The sequence below is a fragment of the Leptodactylus fuscus genome, chromosome 10 (assembly GCF_031893055.1).
Source record: "Leptodactylus fuscus isolate aLepFus1 chromosome 10, aLepFus1.hap2, whole genome shotgun sequence".
In the NCBI taxonomy this organism is placed as follows: domain Eukaryota; kingdom Metazoa; phylum Chordata; class Amphibia; order Anura; family Leptodactylidae; genus Leptodactylus; species Leptodactylus fuscus.
In genome coordinates, this window is record NC_134274.1 from 7,402,480 (window position 1) to 7,424,592 (window position 22,113).

At 45.5% G+C, this 22,113-nt stretch overlaps 1 protein-coding gene across 1 annotated transcript; it reads left to right on the top strand.

The window, feature by feature from the left end:
* The first annotated feature begins 620 nt into the window (after positions 1–620).
* LOC142183264 (C-type lectin domain family 2 member B-like) lies at positions 621–17,890 on the top strand. Its single transcript, XM_075258287.1, has 5 exons — positions 621–717; positions 12,489–12,563; positions 14,287–14,468; positions 15,078–15,187; positions 17,773–17,890. Exons 1-5 carry the CDS (start codon positions 621–623, stop codon positions 17,885–17,887), a joined length of 579 nt encoding a protein of 192 aa, XP_075114388.1. The 3' UTR covers positions 17,888–17,890.
* The last annotated feature ends 4,223 nt before the right edge of the window (positions 17,891–22,113 follow it).

Genomic DNA, 22,113 nt, shown 5'->3' on the forward strand with positions numbered 1-22,113 from the left:
GTATATATTGGGTTAATTGTCATTTACATCTTAGGAACATGTGTGTGTTTAATGAATTATCCGAAACGCGTCAGCTCGGTGTACAACTATAACATGAGGGGGGTTTTCTCAGGTTTCTCTCTACCATGAACTAGATGTTTTTTCATGTTTATTTAATTAAAAGTTATATTTTAATGGATTTAGATTTTGCTGGATTTCACTTTGCTTTTGGACATAATATTAAAACAGCCCTGACCCTGCTATCTATTACATATATCAAGTTATACATGACGTATATCACAGGTGCTTATATAGTGAGTGTCACAGAGGAGAGAACCTGTCAGACAGTTTTCATAAGTAACAAGGAAGTGACAAGAGGTCAAATTGTTTAGATTCTTGTACATGTTTTAGGTTTTTTCCTGTTTTACAAGGCTGCAGATCTGATTTGTCAGTTACATTCCCAGCGAGTTCAGTTCCTGTTCTTCCATTGGACTCTCTAGAAGTGTTGTCACTATAGGGATGTACACTAATCCTTTAAAACCTAATAACTCACCTAGTTGCTGCCTAGATGCTACAGCAGATCACTGTGACTGACAAGGAGAACCTTACAGGCTTAGGAGCACGAGATCATCTGAAAAGCCATGAAGATATATGGAGGAGTCCCAGATACAGAACAAGAGACCATGAGTGGCAAAGCTGCAGAGATATCATTGTCCCAACGTAAAACACAGAAAAAAGGTAATACATATATACATGTTTTTTCTATGGATGTTCCCAATTTTTTTTGCAATTTTATTTTTTTGAAATACAGGAACATGTATATATAAGCCCCCACATTTTCCCACCTGGTTTTGCACATTTTTGTGGCTGGTTTCACATGCAGTTTTTACATGTTTTGTAGATTTTTGGGGACATTTATAAGCAGTTTTTTGGCAGATAAGAAACATGTCAAATGTTTGGGATCATAAAAACACTCTACCTTTCAAGAAAAATCTATATAAATAATTTTGTATTTAATTGTGTTTTTCCCAAACCAAAAATCTTATATAAAAATGACTGTACAGTCCACATGCCATAAACTAAGAAGCCACCTCTAGTTAATATGTCTCTTATTTTTTGGGGGAATATTCTGGCTTGTCCCCCATATGATGTCACTAGTAGAGATGAGCGAACACTAAAATGTTCGAGGTTCGAAATTCGATTCGAACAGCCGCTCAATGTTCGTGTGTTCGAATGGGTTTCGAACCCCATTATAGTCTATGGGGAACAGATACTCGTTAAGGGGGAAACCCAAATCCGTGTCTGGAGGGTCACCAAGTCCACTATGACACCCCAGGAAATGATGCCAACATCTCTGGAATGACACTGGGACAGCAGGGGGCGCATGTCTGGGGGCATCTAACACACCAAAGACCCTCTATTACCCCAACATCACTGCCTAACAACTACACACTTTCCACATTCAAAAAAACCTCTATCAAAGTGGGAAAATACCTGGAAACCTTCTTTACTCCCCAAATGGATGGACACAAACCCCAATTTAAGCTCAACAAACAGTAACAACCACCCCTTTAAATCACGTTCCCCATGACAACCACAAATGGAATAGGCAATGGGAATTCCAAAAGCCCTCACCCTTAACTGTCATTTTGAGTGTGTGTGTGTGTGTGTGTGTGTGTGTGATGTGGTAAGACCTTCCAAAATTCGCTTTTCTAGCCCTTAACATGAGCCCTTCCAAACAAAGTTACAGGACCTTAAGCTGAGCTACCAGCAGAGATTGAGGCCCTTGGCATGAGTAGAGCCTTGCACCAGCAGTGTTTTTGGCACTTAGGGTGAGTTGAGCCTTGTACCAGCGTGTGTCCCTTAACATCAGGCGGGCCCTAAGTTCTGCGCTTTGCACAAAAGTTCCACATTAACTAGGCTGAATAGTACAAAGATTAGTAGGCCCGAGAACCAGGAACAGGTCTTGCAATGGCTGTCGGATAACGCTTAAAGCACATTGTCCACCAGCCAGGCAGCCTCTACCTCCTCTTACCCAACAGTCTTGTCCTCCTTCCACCCAAAATTCCCAATCTTCCCAGAACAATAACCCCAACTGTCCCTGCTCCCCAGAGCTGTTCTCCCTTCCTTTGACTGTACCGCAACCTGCCCCTCCATTTCGCGATTCCACGGACCTAACAGACGAGTATCTGTGTCCAGATGCTCAAACACTAGAGTCTCCTCCATTCCATCTCCGGTCGATTTGGTGGCGGATGACCAGCAACCCACCCTCATCGACGACGATGAGACGCAGTTGCTGTCAGGGCAGCCAGTTGACATGCGCATTGTGCAGGAGGAGGAGGCGAGACAGGAGTTGGAAGAGGAGGTGGTGGACGACGAGGACACCGACCCCACCTGGACAAGGCAGATGTCAAGCTGGGAAAGTAGTGTGGATGTTGAGGCAGGTGCAGCACCAAAAAGGGTAGCTAGAGGCAGAGACATGTCCAGAGGCAGAGGTCAGCTGCTTTGCCGAAGCCAGGCCAGACCCGGAATGTCCGAAGATGTTCCCTTTTGTACCCAGCCCAGAAAAACTCCCCCATCGAGGGCACGTTTCTTGAAGGTGTAGAGTTTTTTCAAGGAATGCGCCGAGGACAGATATAGTGTCGTCTACACAATTTGCCTCTCGAAATCGAGTAGGGGCCCTGAGAAGAGCAACCTGTCCACCACTTCAATGCACCGTCATTTGGAATCCAAGCAATGGAATCAGTGGCAGGCAGCAACGGCAGGACAAACGTCGCCCGCCGTTCATGCCACTGCCTCTGCTCACAGTGCTGGCGATGCACTCCAGAGGACGAGCCAGGACATCACTTCATCTGCCTCCGCCACTTTGTTGACTTCTCCCTCATCCTCCCCTGTTTCTGTCTTATCTCCTTCTCCTGCACCATCAAAGGCACCATCAGGCGCTTCTTTACAACAACCCACCATCTCTCAGACATTGGAGCGCCGGCAGAAATACACCGCTAACCACCCACCCACGCAAGCCTAGAACGCCAACATCGCTAAACTGCTGGCCCAGGAGAGGTTGGCGTTCCGGCTTGTTGAAACTCCCGCCTTCCCGGACCTGATGGCAACTGTGGCACCTCACTATGCCGTCCCTAGCCGTCTCAACTTCTCCCGGTGTGGCGTCCCCGCCTTGCACCAGCACGTGTCACTCAACATCAGGTGGGCCCTTAGTTCCGCGCTTTGCTGCAAGGTCCACTTGACCACCGACACATGGACAAGCGCCTGTGGTCAGGGATGCTGCAGTGCTTATCTTTAATGACAGGCAGGGTGAATGTGGTGGAGTCTGTTCCCCGGGTGCAAACTGGGGTGGCCTATCTCCTCTCCCTGGCCAAAATTCATGGCAAGAGTAGACTGAAACCCTACGACGCTGCAACCTCCACCCCAGCGACTAGCGGCAAACACTGTAACACTGGCATGGGGAGATGTCAGCAGGCCGTGCTGAAACTGATCAGCTTGGGGGACAGACAGCACAGTGCCTCCGAGGTCAGGGATGCCATCCTGGCTGAGATGGCATTTTTTTTTCCCTGCTACACCTGGGGCCTGGCATTTTTACGCCTGTGATAATGGCTGGAACCTGGTAGCGGCTCTGGAGCTTGCCAGCCTCCAACACGTTCCATGTTTGGCCCACGTCTAACCTAGTGGTGCAAAGTTTTTTAAAAACATACCCAAATGTACCGAAGCTACTGTTGAAAATGCGGCGCTTGTGCGCCCACTTTTGCAAGTGCACAGGAGTCGCTGCTAGCCTAAAAACACTCTAGCAAGGCCTACATCTGTCCAAACACAGGCTGTTGTCCGTCATTCACACACGCTGAAACCCTACAATACCATATCTTGAGCAGGGTGTGTGATCTGCACAGACCTTTGATGGAGTTCCATCTACAAAACCCAAGGGTTCCTCAAAGTCAGCAACCAAAGTTTCTGCACCATGAGTTTCCAGGGGTGGCAGAGTTATGGCTAGGGGCAGAGGCATGGATAGGGATGATGTCTAGGGGCAAAAGCAGTGTGGATGTGGAGGCAAGCTAAGCAGGAAAAACTGGGGGTACAAGCTAAGGCATGGACTGGGGTGATGTCTAGGGACAAAAGCAGTGTGGATGTGGAGGCAAGCTAAGCAGGAAAAACTGGGGGTACAAGCTAAGGCATGGACTGGGGTGATGTCTAGGGGCAAAAGCAGTGTGGATGTGGAGGCAAGCAAAGCAGGGAAAATGGTGGCTAGAGGCAAAGGGATGTCCATAGGCAGCAAGGGCAAAGATGCAAAACTCTCCCGTTTCAAGAATTTTCCTGACTTGTCTCCCCACAAAACATTCCTGGGAGGAGGGCTGAAACACCACCCTCCTCCTCCTCCGCTGTTAGATTGACCCCAGCTACGAGCTGAAAACGCTGCAACACTGGTGTGGGGAGACGTCAGCAGGCTGGGCTGAAGCTCATCAGCTTGGGAGACGGACAGCACACTGCCTCTGAGGTCAGGGATGCCATCCTGGATGAGATGGCAATTTGTTTATCCCCGCTGCCCCTGGGGCCAGGCTTTTTTGTCTTGTTGGAGGGCTCTGGAGCTTGCCAGCCTCCAACACGTTCCATGCCTGGCCCACGTGTTCAATGTAGTGGTGCAATGATTTTTAAAAACATACCCCAAATTAGCTGAGCTAAGGGTGAAAGTGCGGCACTTGGACACCCACTTTCCCAAGTCTACAGTACCTGGACCTAGCCGCAATACACTCCAGAAAGGCCTACATCTGCCTGAAGCACCTACTGTTGTACGAGGTCACCACACGCTCTAACCCTAGATACCGTATGTTCAGCAGGGTGTGTGAGCAGCAGAGACCTTTGATGGAGTACCAGCTACAAAACCCAAGGGTTCCTCAGAGTCAGCTCCCTCACTTTCTGCACCATGAGTTTCCATGGGTGGCAGACTTATGGCTAGAGGCACAGGCATGGATAGGGGTGATGTGTAGGGGCAAAAGCAGTGTGGATGTGGAGGCAAGCTAAGCAGCAAAAACTGGGGGTACAAGCAGCCGGTGGCATCATCACTGACAAGCACAGCTGTCTGTCAGCTGACAGGCTGACTTTCACCAAAATGAACAGACAATGGATAGACTCATCATATACATGTCAGTTACATGACAAATTTAGTGCAATTTGCAAGTCCAAGATGGTTTGGAGATCTGCGGAGAGGAATCTCACCACCTCTTGCGGGTGCCATCATTTGGAAGGCAAGCCCTGGGCTCAGTGGGTGAGAGCAAGCGCAGGATAATCGTCGTTTGGCCTGGCGGCCACTGCCTCTCCCACTGTTGACAGGGCTGGCGCTGCAGTCCAGACCAGGAGCCAGGACACCTCCACATCTGCCTCTGACACTTTGGGGAGTTCACCCTTATCCTCACCTTTTCCTGCCATTTCTCCTTTTGCCCGCGCCATCATGCGCCTCTTCCCAGCAACTCCCCATCTCCCAAGCCTTTCATTTCATGCTAAAGTACAGCGCAACCCACCCACATGCCCAAGGCTTCAACGGCCTCATCTCAAGAAATCTGGCCCAGGAGATGTTGGAATCCCGGCTGGGGGACACTCTGCCCTTTTTGGGCAGAGTGTCTACTGCGCCACCGCACTGTGCCGTCCACACCAGCACTTTCCCCCAAACATGAGGCGGTCCCTAAATTCAGCGCTTAGCCCTAAAGTTCCATGTGACCAGTTACGAATGGACAAGTGCATGCGGACAGGGACGCTACCTTTCAATTTGGGCACAGTGGTTGAATGTAGTTGAGGCGTGGACCGGGTCGCAAAATGTGGTGGCCTGACTTGTCTCCCCACACAACATTCCTGGGAGGAGGGCTGAAACACCACCCTCCTCCGCTGTTAAATTGACCCCAGCTACGAGCTGGAAACGCTGCAACACTGGTGTGGGGAGACGTCAGCGGGCCGTGCTGAAGCTCATCAGCTTGGGGGCCAGACAGCACACTGCCTACAAAGTGAGTCATGCCATCCTCGATGAGACGGCAATGTGGTTTTTGCCACTGCACCTGGGCCCAGGCATGTTGTCATGCGTGATAATGGCCGTAACCTGGGATTGGCTCTGTAGCTTGGCAGCCTGCAACATATTCCATGCCTGGGCCACGTTTTTAACTCATTGCTGCTAATCTTTTGAAAAAGGTACCCCAATGTTCCTGAGCTACTGGTGAAAGTGTGGCGCTTGTGCGGATAGTTTTTAAAGTCTATAGTTGCCGCTGCTAGCCTCTATGCACTCCTACAACGCCTGTACCTGCTGGAACAACGGCTGTTGTGCGACGTCTCCACACTGCTGGCACTAAACATATCATGTGTTGAGCAGAGTGTGTGAGCAGCACAGACCTTTGATGTAGTTCCAACTCCAAAACCCTCGGGTTCGTCAAAGTCAACTCCCTCAGTTGCTCAACCATGAGTGGCCATGGGTGGCAGACTTATGTGAAATCCCATCCCATCCATTGCACTGGACACGAAACATTAGCATGCGCTCAGCACAACTTCGGCTATGGCAGCTGCGTTAAGCAGGGTGCAGGGTACAACACAGACCAGGCCCGAGCACCAGGAACAGGTGTTAGAAATACTGCAGCATCTGCCATTTCCTTCCAATTTTGGGGTTTTGGACCCGCCACCGACTTGTCTGGACCTAAGTGGGGATCATGAGACACAGTTGCCATCAAGGCAAGCTGTGGTCATGTGCGGTTTGCAGTAAGGGGGCAGTGCGCAATTGGAAGAGGAGTTGGTGGATGACGAGGCCACCGACCCCACATGGACAGGGGTGATGTCTAGGGGCTAAAGCAGTGTAGATGTAGAGGGAAGCTAAATCAACAAAAAACCTGGGTAGAAGCAAAGGCATAAACTGGGGTGATGTTTAGGGGCTAAAGCAGTGTAGATGTGGAGGGAAGCTAATTCAACAGAAAAAAAAGGGTAGAAGCAAAGGCATAAACTGGGGTGATGTTTAGGGGCTAAAGCAGTGTAGATGTGGAGGGAAGCTAATTCAACAAAAAAAAAGGGTAGAAGCAAAGGCATAAACTGGGGTGATGTTTAGGGGCTAAAGCAGTGTAGATGTGGAGGGAAGCTAATTCAACAAAAAAAAAGGGTAGAAGCAAAGGCATAAACTGGGGTGATGTTTAGGGGTGAAAGCAGTGTAGATGTGGAGGGAAGCTAAGCAGCAAAAACAGTGGGTAGAAGCAAAGGCATGCAAAACTCTACCCTGTTGGAAGACTTATTCCTAGGTCTGGAACACGTTAATGGCCCCCCTGGACAAATTACTGCCACTCAGGGGCCTAGTGTCACCAGGAGGGACAAGTATAGGCGCATGTTGTGGGAATACCTGGCCGACACCAGCTCTGTCCTCTCCGATCCCTCTGTGCTCTACAGCCTACACTTATTTTCTCATCTTTTTTTCTGAACTGCACATCTCTTGCCTGCTTCCTTTGGGATCTTAGAAATGGTGGTCCACTTCCACAGATGGTAACTTCAATAGACAGTGTAACGGGAGTAGCTGAGGGATCGCTGTCTTAACCACTTTTTGGCACAAAATTAACTTCCAAAGCCAAATATGGTGCAAGTATATGATGCAAGGACACCTACACACCTATCTCTGACACATTGGGGAGTTCACCCTCATGCGCCCTTTTGGCCTGCACCATCATGCGCCTCTTCCCAGCCACTCCACATTTCCCAAGCTTTTCATTGCAGGCAGAAGTACAACACAACCCACCCCTATGCCCAAGCCTTTAACAGCCTCATCGATAAACTGCTGGCCCTGGAGATGTTGGTGTTTGTTTATGCTTCTGGAGACCCAGGCCTTCCGTCAGCAGATGGCAGCTGGGGCACCTCCCTATGCTGGGCCTAGCCGTTACTACTTCTCTTGGTGTGCTGTCTCTGCCTTGCGCCTGCATGTGTCCCATAACATCAGTCGGGCCCAGAGCTCTGCGCTTTGCTGCAAGGTCCACTTGACCACCGACACATGGACAAGCGCCTGTGGTCAGGGATGCTGCAGTGCTTATCTTTAATGACAGGCAGGGTGAATGTGGTGGAGTCTGTTCCCCGGGTGCAAACTGGGGTGGCCTATCTCCTCTCCCAGGCCAAAATTCATGGCAGGAGTAGACTGAAACCCTACGAAGCTGCAACCTCCACCCCAGCTACTAGCGGAAAACACTGTAACACTGGCATGGGGAGATGTCAGCAGGCCGTGCTGAAACTGATCAGCTTGGGGGACAGACAGCACAGTGCCTCCGAGGTCAGGGATGCCATCCTGGCTGAGATGGCATTTTTTTTCCCTGCTACACCTGGGGCCTGGCATTTTTGCGCCTGTGATAATGGCTGGAACCTGGTAGCAGATCTGGAGCTTGCCAGACTCAAACACGGTCCACGCATGGCCCACGTTTTCCAACTTGTTGGTGCCATGTTTCTTTGAAACCTACACCATTGTGCCTGATATACAGGTCAAAGTGGGGCCATTTTCATAAGTGAGAACTAGCCTCTGCTAGGCAGAAAACATTCAGAGCACACTCCTCTCATCTTCGCACCGTTGGCTGGCGGAGGAAGACGAGGGGGTTGGAGTGGCATCTGATGTCCCTATCCCACACGAGGCTAGAGGGTGCACTTCAGTGCATCCCATTGCTTCACCACAAATGGTGTGAAGGGGAGTGGAAAATGGAGGAAATGGAGAGTGACCCTTACAGTTGGGGCCAGCAAAGGCATGCCAAGTAACACACTGGCACACATGGCTGACTTCATCTTGGGTTGCTTTTCAACACATATTTCACATCATGAAGAACAAATAATACTGGATTTTTACAAGCCTCGAACCCCGGTCTAGGTCTAATGTCTGTTCCTTTCTTATATTAGGGGAGAGGGAAAAAAAATTACTTCAGTGATACGTTTAGCGTACATAGACTGACTATTAATGTGTATCCCACTTAGTGTTGTTAGGGTTACACACCGTCACAACCTGGCTAAAGCTTCTATAGCTGTTAATAAAGTCAACATAACTTTACGGTATCCAAAAAGACAGCTGGTACCGACAGAGAGCAAGACAAATGTCACCCAAAGCTGTGAGCTCTGAACACCCACAGTGACTTTGGCGTCATCATCATTATAAGGGAGCGGGTGGTAATAAATAACTTGGCAGTGCCTAAAACCCAAAAAGCTTATACAACTATATTTACATTAAGATACACAAATGAAACTTTTCAGTAGCATGTCATGAGACAAGCTGATAAGCTCTTCCTTTGTGCAGTGCTATTTGAAAGTTAAACGCTGCCTTTATTTTAATTCTGGAGAAGGTGCAGACATTAGATTTAGAACATGTTGTCTTCATTGTCCAAATCCTCTATATAGGTAACGTGTTTTTCGGGCCGAGCTGTCTGGGAACGAGCTGGTGCAGCACTGACAACCTGGGTGAATATGGCAAGAGCCTGAGATGTAGGGTGAATGAATCCCCAAATTATTTGTGGAATTCCCAGTGAGACAATGGCACTATCTACCAGTAGCAAAAATTGTGGGTGCACGTAACCCCAATATATTCTTTGAATTACCAGTCAGAAACTGGCACTATATGGCAGTAGCAAGAAATGAGGGTATTTGTAACCCCCATATATTCTTTGAATTCCCAGTCAGACAATGGCACTATATACCAGTAGTAAAAATTGTGGGTGCACATAACCCCAATATATTCTTTGAATTCCCAGTCAGACAATGGCACTATATAGCAGTAGCAAGAAATGAGGGTATTTGTAACCCCAATATATTCTTTGAGTTCCCAGTCAGACAATGGCACTGTATACCAGTAGTAAAAATTGTGGGTGCACGTAACCCCAATATATTCTTTGAATTCCCAGTCAGACAATGGCACTGTATAGCAGTAGCAAAAATTGTGGGTGCACGTAACCCCCATATATTCTTTGAATTCCCAGTGAGACAATGGCACTGTATAGCAGTAGCAAAAATTGTGGGTGCACATAACCCCAATATAATCTTTGAATTCCCAGTGAGACAATGGCACTGTATAGCAGTAGCAAAAATTGTGGGTGCACGTAACCCCCATATATTCTTTGAATTCCCAGTTAGACAATGGCACTGTATACCAGTAGTAAAAATTGTGGGTGCACATAACCCCAATATATTCTTTGAATTCCCAGTCAGACAATGGCACTATATAGCAGTAGCAAGAAATGAGGGTATTTGTAACCCCAATATATTCTTTGAGTTCCCAGTCAGACAATGGCACTGTATACCAGTAGTAAAAATTGTGGGTGCACGTAACCCCCATATATTCTTTGAATTCCCAGTCAGACAATGGCACTGTATAGCAGTAGCAAAAATTGTGGGTGCACGTAACCCCCATATATTCTTTGAATTCCCAGTCAGACAATGGCACTATATACCAGTAGCAAAAATTGTGGGTGCACGTAACCCCAATATATTCTTTGAATTACCAGTCATAAACTGGCACTATATAGCAGTAGCAAAAATTGTGGGTGCACATAACCCCAATATAATCTTTGAATTCCCAGTGAGACAATGGCACTGTATAGCAGTAGCAAAAATTGTGGGTGCACGTAACCCCCATATATTCTTTGAGTTCCCAGTCAGACAATGGCACTGTATACCAGTAGTAAAAATTGTGGGTGCACATAACCCCAATATATTCTTTGAATTCCCAGTGAGACAATGGCACTGTATAGCAGTAGCAAAAATTGTGGGTGCACGTAACCCCAATATATTCTTTGAATTCCCAGTCAGACAATGGCACTGTATACCAGTAGTAAAAATTGTGGGTGCACGTAACCCCCATATATTCTTTGAATTCCCAGTCAGACAATGGCACTGTATACCAGTAGTAAAAATTGTGGGTGCACGTAACCCCAATATATTCTTTGAATTACCAGTGAGACAATGGCACTGTATAGCAGTAGCAAAAATTGTGGGTGCACGTAACCCCCATATATTCTTTGAATTCCCAGTCAGACAATGGCACTATATACCAGTAGCAAAAATTGTGGGTGCACGTAACCCCAATATATTCTTTGAATTACCAGTCATAAACTGGCACTATATAGCAGTAGCAAAAATTGTGGGTGTATATAGCCCCAATTCTATTGCTTGGGGACTTGCAGGGTATTTCTGAGGTGAAGGTGGGGGGGCACACCGTTGGAACGGTGATTTGGGGTGTATATATGGGGTATACGGGAATACACTGTCAGTGTGTTCCATTCAGGATCCTGGGAAAGCTGGGTTGCGGCGATTGAGACCGTCAGTGCCACGTTACACTGACAAGCTTCTCCCTGGAATTGAAGTTATATGTAAGCCCAATATATTCTTTGAATTCCCAGTGAGACAATGGCACTATATGGCAGTAGCAAAAATAGTGGGTGTATATAGCCCCAATTCTATTGCTAGGGGACTTGCAGGGTATTTCTGGGGTGAAGGTGGGGGGGCACACCGTTGGAACGGGTATCGGGGTATATATCGGGTATACGGGAATACACTGACAGTGTATTCCATTCAGGATCCTGGGAAAGCTGGGTTGCGGCGATTGAGCCCGTCAGTGCCACGTTACACTGACAAGCTTCTCCCTGGAATTTAGCTCTTATAAGAGCTGTTGGTTGTCTTCTCCTTCCTATCCTAGCCTGTCCCTGCCTACCCAGAATCTAAGCCCTAGCTAACTGGATGGAAACCTCCGTCCTCGGTGAATTGCAAGCTCAGAATGACGCGAAGCTGGGCGGCGCTGTTCTTTTAAATTAGAGGTCACATGTTTTCGGCAGCCAATGGGTTGTGCCTACTTTTCTCAACGTCACCGGTGTCGTAGTTCCTGTCCCACCTACCCTGCGCTGTTATTGGAGCAAAAAAGGCGCCAGGGAAGGTGGGAGGGGAATCGAGTAATGGCGCACTTTACCACGCGGTGTTCGATTCGATTCGAACATGCCGAACAGCCTAATATCCGATCGAACATGAGTTCGATAGAACACTGTTCGCTCATCTCTAGTCACTAGGTTTCGGGAAAACCAAACACTAGTCAACAAGGCGCTTACACACATAGGTGTATAGTAAATAGGTGATTCAGAGCAAATTTTCCAAAAATTTCAGGTTCAGCCAAAATCAAAGTTTTTGAGGTTCGCCACCCACAAAGCACTCCTCAGACCCCGGGACCTCCATTGATTATACTCTGAGGTCTGGAGATAAAGAGTAATAGCAGTTCTGCTGAAACAAAACTGTCAGACAAACGTCATGAATATTCACAAATCTCACAAGGTTCTCTCAATGATAACATCAAAAAAATTCACCTCTACTTGTCCGATTCCGGTTTGGCTTCCTCTGGGCAGAATAAACCTGGTGGTCCTGAGATTGTCAGATTGTGTTTTATTGATATATTTTACAATAGGGTTTTGCTTATAAAATTTGCGCTTCCAAAACAACAATTTCCCATAAGACACATCAGATGTTCAGTCTCCTCATTCTCTTTCGTGCAGAGCGTTGGGTGATTGTTGGTTTGCTCCTGGTGATAGCCGGACTGATCGCAGCGCTCATCATCACCAATACTAAGGGTAAGTGTATCAATATGTTTCACTGAAGTGGAATCCAATATATCCAAGTGGAGTCTGTCTTTAGTGATTTATAAACGGTCCATATACAATAGTCAAGCAAGAGTTGTATCTCTGCATTACAAAAATGTCACAAGATTTAGATACATGAAAGACATGGCAGATCGGTTTTGTTTTTTTTTCAAAGCCATGTTTGTAAAAAGAGCTTTCTGGGAATGAGTAAAGAGGATCTTTCATCACCAACTCCAACTCCTCCAATAGCCGCCCCTCCACTCATTCTGGTGCAGTTGGAATTTTTTCTCTAGCCCTACCATTTCAGAGCATTCACACCAATTAATGTCAGTATCCAATATGCTAATTAGGCTATTTACTGCCATGAGGGCAGACCTGAGCTTGGACACATGTACTTGGTACTGCAGTTCCACTCATAGTACCAGGTGCAGGTATGGACACAGCTCCATGCCCAATATAGATAGGACCAAGCACAGGCTTCAGCAGAGACCCCCAGCATGTGTGATGTTATGCACAGGCCACGGACCACTGGACACCCAGGTGAGGAGAGTATAAGTGCTTGGTATTTTTACTCACCTCTCCTGGGCAGGGCTTCTATTGGAAAGGGGTCTGGGGGCTCTTACTGTTAGCTATGTGTCTGGGCTGTGGTCCTGCCTGGGCCAGTCCGACACTGGATGTGAGATACTTATATTAATAAAGATACAATATACTTCTCTGTAGGTTCTGCATCAAGTCATGAAAATGATAAGGAAAAGAAATTTCCGACTAGTCTACTAGGTAAGATAATATATGGAATAGATAATACCGTCTTATTGCATTATGACAGAAATCTTTAAAGTCCAGCTCTGTGATGTCCTTGGTGGTAAACCCTGTACTGTGTTATCTATATCCTCTTTATTGGGAACGTCTCATGGACATCATTTCAGTTCGGTCCATAGGAGAGAAATAATGTCCTGATAATGTTTTTCATCCCCTTACTGCCACAGCAATATTTTAAGGGGATAAAAAGGTGGGTTTGGGGTTATCTTCATTCCCAGCCATTACAGCTAAATGATGACACCCCCTGCTGATGGCAAAAGCTCAACTCTTCAGCCCCCACCATACTGCTGTTTAATGTAATAAGGTACAGAATGGCAGGTGGCTTTAAATAGCTCATCTGAGACCCATTAATACTGATGACCTATCCACAGATCATTCAGGGTCTGACACTTGGACTCTGAACCAATCAGCTATTTTGGTATACAAATGGATTCAAGTAAATGAGATCAGAGTTCCTCAGTTCCTCATCATCACCACTATAGTGTACAGAACAAGAAGCCCCTCCCCATCACAGGTAGTGCAGCCCCTCCCCATCACAGGTAGTGCAGCCCCTCCCCATCACAGGTAGTGCAGCCCCTCCCCATCACAGGTAGTAGAGCCCCTCCCCATCACAGGTAGTAGAGCCCCTCCCCATCACAGGTAGTAGAGCCCCTCCCCATCACAGGTAGTAGAGCCCCTCCCCATCACAGGTAGTACAACCCCTCCCCATCACAGGTAGTACAGCCCCTCCCTATCACAGGTAGTACAGCCCCTCCCCATCACAGGTAGTACACCCCCTCCCTATCACAGGTAGTACAGCCCCTCCCCATCACAGGTAGTACAGCCCCTCCCTATCACAGGTAGTACAGCCCCTCGCTAATACTAAATAGATTTTTTTTTTTTTATATCTAAAAAGTTCCTACAGATGATATAACTGGAAACAAGAACCAGAACTCTGCTCCGTGTGATGATGACTGGATCTGGTACCGAGGGAAGTGTTACTACTTTTCTACAAAGCGTGATACATGGGAGAACAGCCTGGAATACTGCAAAGAACAGAATGCAACATTGGCACTTATAGATAACAGAGAGGAATATGTGAGTATCTAATAGTCCGTGTATAGAAACAACGTAACAGAGAAGTAAATGAATTTTCTGCAGCATCCTCAACATCATGCATGACTCACTTAAAAAGTCTAATATCATGATGCAGATTTAATTGCCAAATTAGTATTTCTATTCCAAAAGTAACAGACTCTCCCTGATGTGTACAATTATCCCCTGATTGGAAAAGTGTGAGAGATAATTGAGAATTATCTGCACTGGGACTGTAATTTTAGAAAAGAAACATACATAATAGACACAGACATATTTTATGATATCATTTTTCTGCTTTTCAATACACTTTGCCCATTTGTTAACAAGCCTTCATATCCCTGCAATAAAAACAAATTCTGGCTCTCCGATTGTGGTGATACATTGTGGTTATACATTGTGGTGATATATTGTGGTGATACATTGCAGTGATACATTGTGGTGGTATATTGTGGTGATACATTGCAGTGATACATTGTGGTGGTACATTGCGGTGGTACATTGTAGCAGTACGGAAAAAGCAAAAGGACTAAGACTGAAGGGTTTAGAGAAGTTTGAAAACATTTGATGAAATGAATTCTATATAATAACTCTGATCTTTACTATTGGCAGGAGTTTCTGTTCCGGTTTAAGGGACGAAACAATCACTGGATTGGTCTAAGACGCACAGATGATAATACAGGGTGGACCTGGATCAATGGGACAATATACAAGGAAGACCTGTAAGTTATGACTGGAGATAATGGCAGTATATATAGATATATATTTACAGTCCTATGAAAAAGTTTGGGCCCCCCTATTAATCTTAATCATTTTTAGTTCTAAATATTTTGGTGTTTGCAGCAGCCATTTCACTTTGATATATCTAATAACTGATGGACACAGTAATATTTCAGGATTGAAATGAGGTTTATTGTACTAACAGAAAATGTGCAATATGCATTAAACCAAAATTTGACCGGTGCAAAAGTATGGGCACCTCAACAGAAAAGTGACATTAATATTTAGTAGATCCTCCTTTTGCAAAGATAACAGCCTCTAGTCGCTTCCTGTAGCTTTTAATCAGTTCCTGGATCTGGATGAAGGTATTATGGACCATTCCTCTACAAAACAATTCAAGTTCAGTTAAGTTTGATGGTGGCCGAGCATGGACAGCCCGCTTCCAATCATCCCACAGATGTTCAATGATATTCAGGTCTGGGGACTGGGATGGCCATTCCAGAACATTGTAATTGTTCCTCTGCATGAATGCCTGAGTCGATGTGGAGCGCTGTTTTGGATCATTGTCTTGCTGAAATATCTATCCCCGGCGTAACTTCAACTTCGTCACTGATTCTTGAACATTATTCTCAAGAATCTGCTGATACTGAGTGGAATCCATGCGACCCTCAACTTTAACAAGATTCCCGGTGCCGGCATTGGCCACACAGCCTCAAAACATGATGGAACCTCCACCAAATTTTGCAGTGGGTAGCAAGTGTTTTTCTTGGAATGCTGTTTTTTTGGACGCCATGCATAACGCCTTTTTGTATGACCAAACAACTCAATCTTTGTTTCATCAGTCCACAGGACCTTCTTCCAAAATGAAGCTGCCTTGTCCAAAATGTGCTTTTTCATACCTCAGGCAACTCTATTTGTGGCGTACGTGCAGAAACGGCTTCTTTCTCATCACTCTCCCATACAGCTTCTCCTTGTGCAAAGTGCGCTGTATTGTTACCGATGCACAGTGACACCATCTGCAGCAAGATGATGCTGCAGCTCTTTGGAGGTGGTCTGTGGATTGTCCTTGACTGTTCTCACCATTCTTCTTCTCTGCCTTTCTGATATTTTTCTTGGCCTGCCACTTCTGGGCTTAACAAGAACTGTCCCTGTGCTCTTCCATTTCCTTACTATGTTCCTCACAGTGGAAACTGACAGGTTAAATCTCTGAGACAACTTTTTGTATCCTTCCCCTGAACAACTATGTTGAACAATCTTTGTTTTCAGATCATTTGAGAGCGGGTTGTCCATGCTCGGCGACCATCAAACTGAACTGAACTTGAATTGTTTTGTAAAGAGGAATGGTCCAAAACCCCTTCATCCAGGAACTGACTAAAAGCTACAGGAAGCGACTAGAGGCTGTTATCTTTGCAAAAGGAGGATCTACTAAATATTAATGTCACTTTTCTGTTGAGGTGCCCATACTTTTGCACCGGTCAAATTTTGGTTTAATGCATATTGCACATTTTCTGTTAGTACAATAAACCTCATTTCAATCCTGAAATATTACTGTGTCCATCAGTTATTAGATATATCAAACTCACATGGCTGCTGCAAACACCAAAATATTTAGAACTAAAAATGATTAAGATTAATAGGGGTGCCCAAACTTTTTCATACGACTGTATATACATTTACACTAGTACTTGATGGTTGGTAGTATATTAAGAATATGAGGTCTCAGATGATTTACTTATATAGCTCCCATTAATCTGTATAGAAGGGCTGCTTCTGGCTGTATACCTAGTGTATGGTTTCCAGCAGCCATGACCCCAAATGATCTGGTCTTCAGTATTAAATCCCTTCAGATCCTAGGCAACCCCTTTAATGCTTTTAGCACACTGTGACTTGGTAGCGGCACTATTTATTATATCACATTATATATTTTTGTACAGGACTTTTGGAGGTATTTTAACAAACTTCCCCTGTAACTGGTGCAGATACTGTAGTCCCAGTGAAAAGCGGAAAAATAGCTTCCTTGCAGTCTTTGCAGCTACCTATACACTTACATTGACCACTTGACTTGTACGCTCTTCTGGGCAATGCAATACACTGGAGGCTGGAAAAGATTGTTTCATCTATCATTGTGTTTTCTGTCTGTATTCACCACTGGGCTTGTGTCACTGCCCCTGATATTTATTATCAGATGGACACTCAGTAGGACATTTGCCTTTCCCACCAATAAGAGTAGCTGAAGGTTATTATAATAGTTGTAGGGAGTTGTGCTGAGCGGTGCACTGGTAGACATAATATAGATGAACAGGAAAACAAGGAGGTCAGAAGTGTGGCATGTGAATAAATCAGGTGCGCGGTGGAGGAGTCTGGATCCTCAGAGAACTTACAATATCTGGGGTGTTTTGTGGAGGGGACGGAAAACCTGGGAGGACATTTTTAGTAATTAATTTACAATAAGTGTTGGAAAACCCATTTCAGTGCACAGAGAGCAGCAGTTTCTAACTCCGCCATGTTGTGCACGTTACATCTGGATAGGACATGATGGAAGAATGCAGGCGAGTCCAAACTCTAAACAATATCTCTTCTTTTCTAGATTCCCAATCAAAAGATCTTCACCTGAAAACATTCAACGTGTTTTCCTGAATCATGAAGGTGTGAATAGTGAAGAAGGGTTTTTTGAATATAAATGGATTTGTAACAAAACGTAGCAAGAAGACAAAACCAAGAAAATTAATTACGACTTCTTATGCCTTTTAATCCTCCAGTGCCTTTATATCAAAATCCCTTTAACAGAGTCGCCCAATATTTGGAACATCCTCTGGGCTGATGGGGAAAGTGTAAAAAAAAATAGAATCCTCCTCACCAGAACTTACAGTATGATAGATTTCTACAAGGGAACTATTACCTGTAGGGGGCACTATTACTGTAATAGTAACTCCTAATAGATGATAAGCCTCCACCCACATCCAACTTATCACCTGGTCTGCTAAACTACATAGCTATCATCAACCTTCAGGGCACTTATGAAGTGTGTGGGATCTTCTCCTGTGCACCCTGTATTCTCCTCCTGGCTCCCCTACTGCACAGAGGATGCACAGAAGAAGAAGAAAAAGTCCAAACTCGTGTTTGCTCCGCTGTGTTGGAAACGTCTGTTCTGCGCTCCTGTGCTGCTAAATCCAGCTGAGCAACTTCTCTGTTCTCTAGCTCAGCTCTTATATTCCACCATTCAAGTTCAGCTTCCCTGTTCCAGGACTACTAAGTTTGGCTCTGAACTGATAAATCCAATATGAATGTTCCTGCGGACTGTACTGTTAAATAGCCGTACCTGGCTCGCCACTGTTAAATATCTTGTATTTGCCGGTGAGACTTGTGTCCACTGTTAAATATCCTTGAAATTGTGGGATAGACTTGTGTCACATGTTGTAGGCCTTATCCACGATAGGAAGAAGTCAGCTTGTTATAAATCAGTGTAGAGGTTTATTAATATCTTGAAGGAAAACACAGGACAGGGAAAATGTCCAAATAACACAAATATCAGTCAGTTGTCAATAGCTTACATCTTCAGAGAAGTTAAATCATCTGGATATCTTGTAGTTACAGCTTGGTTCATGCTTGTCATCTGGTTGGTGGACTTGGCTGGTTACGACGTCAATGGATGTCCATCTGCCTGGACCACCCACCCTGGTGTTCCCAAAGACAGACCTCCTGGTCTTCCCCTGGTCTTCCCCAAAGACAGACTCAGACATGTGTATTTCTTACTCATTTATATTCATGAGAGGGGGTGTTACCTTCCATCTTGTAGCTATGTAAGGAGATTTCTAAAATGGTGTACTCTAACCGCACCCATGTCCCCAGAATATAAGAGTATGATGTCAGTAGAGTGTTAACCCCATGTCTACTAGAGAATATTGTAAATATATAATATTTAACATTTCCCCCTTTTGAGAGTGAAATATCTGTTTGAGCTCTCAAGATATACCATACGACAATATTCATACAATTAGATTATATCTTCTTTCTTCTTTGCTGAATACTGGAACTTAATTTTCATTAATTGTCCATATAACAATAATTTCATCAATTTGCAATAAATTTTGTCACTAATAAATGTTATGTTATGGTATGTTATGGTAAACTGTGATATATAATATTTAACAGTACCATCCTTCCTTCTCATTGACTCTCAGTGCTTATGTAACACTCAGGAGGGCCAGGGCTGGTATCACTGGTAATATATCAGATGTGGCCGGATTTTAGGGGGTCCCTGGTTCCCAAATGTACACAAAATCTCATTTTTTATGTCCCCGACTACCCACCCCCACGTGGTACCTGACAATGACAACAGACAACCAGGTCTCGGGGGTAGTCGTTGCTCTTTTACTAGCAGCACAAGGTAATACAAATGTACATATGGAGTAATTCTTCACATACAATACAGTGATGCCTGTAGGAGTGTCCAGTCAAGCAAGTGATAGAGCTTGGAGCAGGAATACTTTGGGCTTGATTAATTAGTAGTTGCTTGGGTAGTTAAACCGGTATATACTTGTAAAGATTGCCTGTGTCCAGGGGGTTAGTACTCAATAAACTGGGTACACGTATGTAGGAGAGGAAATAGGGGTGTCGACAGCGGGAGACCCTCAAATTCTGTCAGACTAGCTATGGGTTTCTTAAATATAGATTTGTCCCAAAGACTTACTTGAATAGAGAGATACGTGTAGAAGTCCCAGATGAGATGGATAAGCAGGTCCGTATCCTTTAGTAATTGTAGACTTGGAACTTCAGAGGAAAACGCTCTCTGAGGAGGATCTTCAGTACAGAGGAACAGACATCTCTGTTTGAAGTCCCCTGAGGCTTGGCTGCTATTTTCAGCTCCACATGTGTAGATGTCTTCACACAAAAGACCAAGACAAAGGGTTTCCAACCCCCTCTAGAGAGGCTGTAACTCCTCCTCCTCCAGGCCAGTCAAGGGAGCTTGATTGATCCTGAAGGTCATCTGATGATACTGGACATTCCTTTACATTGGCAACATAAATTACAATGGGAAGTATAGGCAGGCGTAGTTCACAAAACATCCACAAGATGGTGCATTAATAGACCCCCCCCCTTCCGTGTGCTGGCTATGGTGAAATAGAAATACTGGTAAATATATAGAAGGAATGGGGGAGGAATCTCTTTACATTATATGCAAATGTCCATACCATCTCGGTCTGCAAGGACTATTAAAGGGAATTGGACGAGCAGGACCAGGACATTACATACACCCCCACTAAGAAAAGAGCCGTCCTCGGCAACTAACTAGTGCGGAGGAACCTAGGGAGGTGGAACGCACACAGGTAGTAGGGTTGGATACCTGAGAAACAATAAACAGAATGGTGGCAAACAACAATATGACATGACTTATGTAAAAAAAAAACGATACCCCGTGAACATATGCAAAACCAAAACATAGTAAACAGTAGAAACATAATGCCAATAGGTGGGTAGAGTCTCTTTCAGCAATAGGGCATTGTCCATGGAAAGGCTCAGGGTAGGCACTATGTGGCAAAATACAGTCCTCAGTAGTCCATAGGCTGTAGAGAAATATATAATGCAAAACAAGAACATAACAAAATGCTTGGGCTTACCCAGGTACAGAGGCTTAAATGGTTGCTAACTAACTAATTAATAAGGACATAGGTATATGAGAGAGGCAAAGTATATATACATGAAAGGATATGGTTGCTCAGTCTCTATAGCGAGCTGGCGGGGTTCCCTTGGTGCTTCGCTCTGATCGCCTCAGCACTTGGTCTTCTACTTGTGCAGGAACACTGGAATCTGGAATTCCATCTTGTGCTGGTTCAGGGGCAACAACTGGAGCAGGAATACTGGAATCCGGAACATGAGTAGGGATAGAAACAGGAACAGGGACAAACTGGTAACAGCCGGGGATAAGAAATTGAGATCTGAAGATCAATTCATCTACAGAAGGCTGTCTTGGAGGAGTTGCCATCACAGGAACTGGTTGGTAGACAGTTGTAGCTTGTGGTGGTGCTGACATCCTCAGTGAGTCCTCTCTGGTGCACAATTTGATATGGTTCCGATGCACTGTTTGTGGAGCCATGCCTGATTTCTTTACTTAATAAACATCAGACTCTAGATAGGGAATTGCTGTAATGGTGTATGGCTCTGTTTCCCAAAGAGAATCAAGTTTTCCAGTTCTGTAGTACTTCTTTAACCATACTTTGTCACCAATGTGTAAAGGTGTAGCATTAGCTCTTTGGTTGTAGTTCTCTTCTTGTCGTCTGTGAGCTTTCTTCATGCGACAGTCGACTATCTCTTGCGCTTCCTGCATTCGGCGCTGATGTTCTAGAACCCAATCAGTCTTTGGCAGAGGGTTGATCACATCTGGTATCTGAATTCCCAAAGCATGATCTTTTGGAAGTTGACCTTGTCTTCCAAACATTAAAGGCGTATTCCCACGTCGCATACTCACCCGTCTTCGTTCCTCTAAAATCTTCTGTCTTCCGGCTTTGTTTCGTCATTGGTGGGCGGGGTCACATATGCAAAGCCAAGCGGCGAGATGCCGCCGGCCTTGCGTGCACGCTCATACACCAGTCTACCCTTCACAATGCGAATACAGACCCGACACCCTGCGGGTCTGTATTCGCATTGTGAAGGCTAGACTGGTGTATGAGCGCGCACGCAGGGCTGGCGGCATCTCACCGCTTGGCTTTGCATATGTGACCCCGGAGCGGAACAGCATCGCTTCTGCCGCTGCTAGCTTCATGCAGGGCAGAAGCATAGCGATGTGCCTGTGCCGGCGTCTAACAGTCCCCAGCATCCGCCTATTACAGCGGATGCCGGGGAGTTAGACGCCGGCACAGGTGAAGCCAGCAACATCGCTATGCTTCTGCCCTGCATGAAGACAGCAGCGGCAGAAGCGATGCTGTTATTC